A 6,000-nucleotide genomic window follows, 5' to 3' on the forward strand; every position below is an offset into this window, starting at 1 on the left:
GTACTGTAGCGTGTGTGACGTGTGTGTGACGTGTGTGTGTGACGTGTGTGACGTGTGTGTGTGACGTGTGCGTGCATGTGTGTGTGTGTGATGGCTTGTGTGACCTGGTGTCCACGCAGGTGAGGCTGACCGTGTTCCCGGAGAAGTCGACGGTGATCACCTCTGGCTTCCCGTGGTGGATCATCCTCGTCGCCATCCTCGTGGGGATCCTGCTGCTGGCCCTGCTGCTCTTCCTGCTGTGGAAGGTGCGAGCGGCGATTCGGCAGCCTTGGCTCACGACGAATCGGCAGCCTTGGCTCACGACGAGCTCCCCGTAGCTCTTTCTCACAGAAGCGAAGTATTCGCAGGCGCCCGGTAGAATGATGCCGCTCGGCGCTCGGGAACTCGCCAGGCCGTTGCGGAACGCTCGCCGGTACCGATGGTGCGGTTGAACGGTTGAACAACGCGGGGGGGGGGGGGGGGGGTGAATAATGTTCGCCACATGCGGCGAATCCGCCGGGTGGACGAAGGTCTCCGACGGCGCCGCGGCGTTCGCGCGAGTCGTTTGACGGCGCTCCAACGTGCTGGCCCCCGTTTGCCGCGCGGCCTCCCCGCAAGCCGGCGCTCACCGCGCGTGGCGGCGGTTGTGTTCGCAGTGCGGCTGCCTGAACTTCAACCGGAAGGCCGACCTCTACGAGGCCAAGTACTACCACGACGAGGTGGAGGTGCAGCCCTCGGAGACGGCCAAGCTCACGTCCGACTGCTAACACGGCGCCGGCGTCAAAAGGTCAGCGGCGGTCAGGGCGTGGTTCCGGTGAGCGGCGGCGGCGGCGGCCGCCGGTGCCGCTGGTGCCGCCGGTGCTCGTTTGACCCGGCGAGGTCCGGGGAACCGGCGTCTGCGTTCGGGCGGCGGCGGCAGCTGCAGGAAGCGAGTTTTGTGCCGAGATCTGCTGCCGGTGTGCTGCGACGAACTTTGCGCGTCTCTCCGGTGAACCTTGGCCGGCTCGAGGAATCTGTCAGGGTTTGAGCGAGCGGCGGGAAAAGGTGGCAGCGTGAAGGGAAAATGAATCGGTGTCGGCGCTTATGTTCACGTGGCTCGTAACTTGTCTCGTTTCAGGTTTGCGTTCTGGAAGTCAAAGCCGAGAGCCGCGTCCGTCGTTTCACAAGCTTCACTTTTTCCCCCGCATCTTCCATCATCCCCCCCGCCTGCCCCCTCACCCCCATCGCTTTTGTGACTTCCGACAACCGTCCACTCCCCCCCCCCACCCCCCGCGTCTGCACGCGGAGTCCCCGCACGCGCACGACGCTCGCACGGTCGCCACTCCGCGATCACGACGACGACGATGAAGCGTGGCTGCTGCGCTCCTACTTGGGGGGCAATTCGCGTCTCTCGTGGGAAAGGGAGTCCCGCCGACGCTCGATGTACGCTGCGGGCAGGTCCTCGTAGGCCTTGCTGTGAGCCTCAACCATTGCAAGGGCCACGGTTGCACAGGCGGGAGCCTTGGTTCCCTGGGAGACCCCACCCTGTGGCTCCCCGTGGCTCCGCGTGGCTCCCCGTGACTCCCCGTGACTCCCCGTGGCTCCCTGTGGCTCCCTGTGGCTCCCCGTGGCTCCTCGTGGCTCCTCGTGACTCCGCGTGGTTCCCCGTGGCTCCCCGTGGCTCCCCGTGGCTTACGCCGAGCCTCACGCATGCCCCGCACCCCCCACGCTTCGCGCTCCGCCCACCGAGAGCGGCGTCCGTGAGAGCGTCTCGCCGCGATCGCGCTCGGAGCGCTTTTCAAAAATCCCTCCTTTTCGCGCGGGATCCTTTTTCTTTTCGCGGATCTTCTACAAAACGTCGTCGGTCTATACGTCCGGCAATTCGAGGAGGGAATTACGGAACGGGTGTTCCGATTATTAAAATCGTCGCGAATTGGATATTAGCCCGCCCGCACGGTCGTTCAGATCCAATGCTTCCTTAAACGACGAGAAAACTCATTCCGCGTGCGGGCGGGAAACGACACGGGCGGCACGCGATGCAGCTCGCACCGAGTGGGTGACCTGAAACAACAGCACGGCCGGACGTTCAGTTCTCTTGAGCTGGTGGTCTGGACAAGGTCGAGAGCGTCGTTGCGGGCAATGTGGCGGGTCGCGTGACATACGTGCGAGGCGTGACGGGAGTGGGCGTTCGACACTGTGTTGTCAGCCCCGCGGTTGCATCAAATCGCAGCTCGTGTCTCAAGGGGGGGGGGCACTTGGGGGGGGTGGGGGTTTCTCCAGATGATTTTTTTATCACGACATTTGGCGCTGGACCACTCGTGGGCGAGTGAGCTCATGGGAGAAGGGTGGTCCGTGAAGGCTCTGCGTGGGGCCTTGGGACTAAAACCATCTGGCGGCGGAAGTGGCAAATCAAGTAGAAAAAAAAATCAGTTTTGTCACTTTCGCACACAATTCTGTAAGATGCAGACGCACCCCCCCCACACAAGACGCAGCGTCACACCCGCACTGCCCTGTACAGACATTGCCCATTTACCCACGGCACTTTTTTTGTAGGTTTACTTTCGACGGCGCTCACTTCCAGCGTACGCTTTCAAGCAGAGCGTCGTCTCTTTCCCCGCCGCGGTATTTGCGTGGCTCGCAACCGGCACAAGCGGCGACGCGTGCGTCCACGCGGCCCTCGGGGGGGGGGGGGGGCTGTTGACGCAGAAGGGGCCGGTGACGAACGCGTTTAGTCTTCGAGAGAGCCGGCAAGGGCGGGTTTAAGGGGGGGGGGGGCACAGGGGGGGGAGCACACCCGGCCCACCCCGGGGGGGGGGGGGGAGCTCGCGGCGTTCGTTCGGGTGGTGGGGGAGCAGTTTACGCGTCACGAGATTTCTGTGTATGCAGCGTGCTTCAAAAACAAATGTTAACATACTCTTTGGTAGAAAAATAAAATAATTATTCTTTATTTTATTTTTCTACCTACGTGACTTTACCGAAAGAACAAAAGAGTATGGATTCCTGCAGTCACGAAAGCTTCAAATCAAGATCAAATGTTAACACTTACACGGGACTATCGTTTAAAATGGGAAAAGAACGGATAATACGCTGTAACGTGATAACAAATGTATGTTAATAGCTTCAAAAAGTAAAAGTGTTCCACTCGTTCACCATCAATGTCAACGCGTGCCTGGAATCTTCTCCAGGTGGTCTCTCCAGACCCGGAGGCACATTTCTCGTGGCATTGTTGCAAATTCTCTGGAGTGTTACATTTTTTTAAAGCACCCTGTATTTGGAGTTTGCGTGTCTCTCTCTCTCCGTGGTTGCGTGGATTTTTCTCCGGGTCCTTTGGTCTTTCTCTACACATTTAGAATCAACGTCGCGCGTTCAAGAGTATTTTGCTGCGATACATTTCCACGTGGTGATGATAAAGCCGCTTTGGTGAGCTCATCAATTGTGATAGCCAGGTCGCTTCTGGAAAAAAGAGCTATACGGCTCAGTGGGCCTTACCTGGTAGAATAAAACGTTTTGTTTCGTTTAATGTTGGTACGTGGGTCGTTTTTTTTTAATTGAAAAATACCTTTAAAACGCGTTAGGCCATTATTTGTGAAAATTACCACTTTAACACGTCGCGTACACACTCAGCCAAAACACAAAGGAGGGTGGCATTGACTCGTTCTTCAAAAGTCAAGTCTTGAGCCATTTTTGTCGACGTCTTTCGTGGGTGACAAAAAAATTGGATCGTAACAACAACAAAATATAATTGGTCAACAAAATAACCACATTCCAGATAATCCTCATGACGAAAAGCTCAGGGCCCACGAGCTCAGAGGGGTTTACAGCCTCGTCGAGTGGCTATCGGCGGCGCTGGCAGTGGCAGCCTACGACGGCGGCTTGTTGCACGCGAGGTCGTCCACCGCCGGTGGGTCACGGGCGCTTGCGAGCGCTCTTCAACGAATGTCTCTCGACTTGCGAAAAAAGGGCGGTTTGGATCTTGCTGCCGCCGCCGCCGCCCTGCGTGGGGTTAATTGGGAGCAGGAGACTCGCAAAACACAACTCGGGTCGCAGGCAGGAGTGTCAATTCTCGCTTTCACGGAATTCCGTGGTTTTTTTTCATCCTCCCAGTGTGTAGATGACTTTGTAATGTTTGAAAGTGGTGTCCAATAAAACAAAACCGCTACAAATACTTGTCACGATTTGTTCTTTATTTAACGTCATAGATGACACGTCACTCGTCACCACGACCTTTTTTTCCCGAGCGATTTTTTTTTACGTGGAATTTCCCAATTTCCTTGGATACATCGCACGGTGAGCCTCAACACGATGGAGCAATTCACTTTTATTGATACATAACGCAAAATAAATTGTGGCATATTTGGCCAAAAACAACTTATGCCGATGTGCCTTGGGTGTTTCGGTAAAGTCACGTAGATAGGTTCAAATTAATACAAATAAAATAAATAAAAACCATGACGTTTCGATCGCAACACAAGCGGTCGTCATCAGGCGGAGAGAAAAGCGGGGGGGGGGGGGTAAGCCTCTAAATGCAACTGTTTATAAAGGTTTGCAAGTGGGCGTAGCCCAAGTGTCAGAACAGAGTGGGCGGGGCACAAGGGTCTAGACCAGCAGTGGATGGAGCATCCTCTAGAGATAGAGTCTCGGCCATGACAGAGCAAAAGCTATAGAGATGGAGCCTAGCCCAGCAGTGGATAGCGCATGCAATAGGCATGATATACTAGAGGTAGTCTAGGCCAGCAGCGGATAGAGCAGGGCTCCTCACCTCAGCTCTCTCCCCAGCGGTTGCAGGCGGAATGAGTGGAGCAGGTTGTGCGAGGGGTTAAAAAATCTGGTGAGCATCGGAGTGTTACAAAACGGAGAGATGCTGAACTAGAGGAAGTCTAGCCCAGCAGCGGATAGCGCATCCGAGTCTTTTTCGGGTCAAACACGTAATGTAGAATTTTCCAATGTCTTTTAATGTATAGATAGCATCCTAACCCCTAACGCATCATAGGAATTCACTTTCTATTGAAAGTTAACTCTCATATTTTACAATACTTTTTAGCCAACACCGACGATTCTTTTTCTTAAAGTAAAAAAAAAATTCCGCGAAAGAAAACCGTTACAAACACTCCCCCCGTGTTCTGTTATTGGTGACATCGGCGCCCATTGATTGTGTCCACGTGACGTCAGAGAACAGGTCGAGGGGGGGCGGTGAGGGTGCAAGCTGGGAAAAGTTCGATGAATTCTGCACCAATTTTTTCACGAACCAATTGAAACGTTTTAATGTCCACGAATCAAATTCTAGAGCGAGAAAACCAGGGTATCTGTTCACGCTCTCGTTCACCGACATTTGTGTTCGTAGGCTGCTGACGGCAGCCTCCCACTGCCCTCAATCTGCAATCAAATGTCCCCTGAAGTGACGACGAGCATGTCACCCGGCAACCATCATTTAAATAAAATTAATTTGTGTTTCAATTCCACAAAACCAACTGAACGTTTCCACGGTGCAGTGAACCCGCAGCAACATGTCACTGGAGTCAAGGGATGGAGAGCAAGAGTCCCAGCCTGGCTGGGGCACGGAACCCGTCGTCGTCGTCCTCGTCATCACAACCGCTCCATCTAAACACGAGCTCCCACAGGGTCCGACTGGGGGATTCTGTGCACCTCGCTGGTGGCGACACAAAGCACCCTGCAGGCCAGTTGGGATTCTGTTTGAATATCAAACGACGACGGAAATGTTCCCAAACATGATGCCAAAATGACTCTGCGCGTTTAAAACCACAGGAGCCCAACACTAAAATCCAAACTCGGCTGCCCGTACCACGACAGGCAATGAACTTCGTCCACCCAGCGGTGCCCTCACGCTCGCGGCACTTCCCACGGACAGCGATTCGTTCTCGTCGCCATTTCTCACGGTGAACGTCTCTTGATGCCCGGGTGCGGCTGCTCATATCAAACGCCAGGAGTCCGAAAGGCAGGGGGGGTCACAATACACTGGGCAAGTGGGCTCACCACAAGGACGGGGCGCTTCACCGAAACACCAAGACTCAGAACACGAGGAGA

At 55.0% G+C, this 6,000-nt stretch overlaps 1 protein-coding gene across 1 annotated transcript in view; it reads left to right on the top strand.

The window, feature by feature from the left end:
• LOC144943596 (integrin alpha-6-like) overlaps window positions 1-2,182 on the top strand; it is a 30,869-nt gene extending 28,687 nt beyond the window's left edge. Inside the window, exons 24-26 of the mRNA XM_078871200.1 lie at window positions 120-245; window positions 636-766; window positions 1,097-2,182. Coding sequence (XP_078727326.1) covers window positions 120-245; window positions 636-746 — 237 coding nt within the window. The 3' untranslated portion in view covers window positions 747-766; window positions 1,097-2,182. The remainder of the gene's footprint in view (window positions 1-119; window positions 246-635; window positions 767-1,096) is intronic.
• The last annotated feature ends 3,818 nt before the right edge of the window (window positions 2,183-6,000 follow it).

Source organism: Lampetra fluviatilis, chromosome 31 (genome assembly GCF_964198595.1).
Source record: "Lampetra fluviatilis chromosome 31, kcLamFluv1.1, whole genome shotgun sequence".
Taxonomy (NCBI): domain Eukaryota; kingdom Metazoa; phylum Chordata; class Hyperoartia; order Petromyzontiformes; family Petromyzontidae; genus Lampetra; species Lampetra fluviatilis.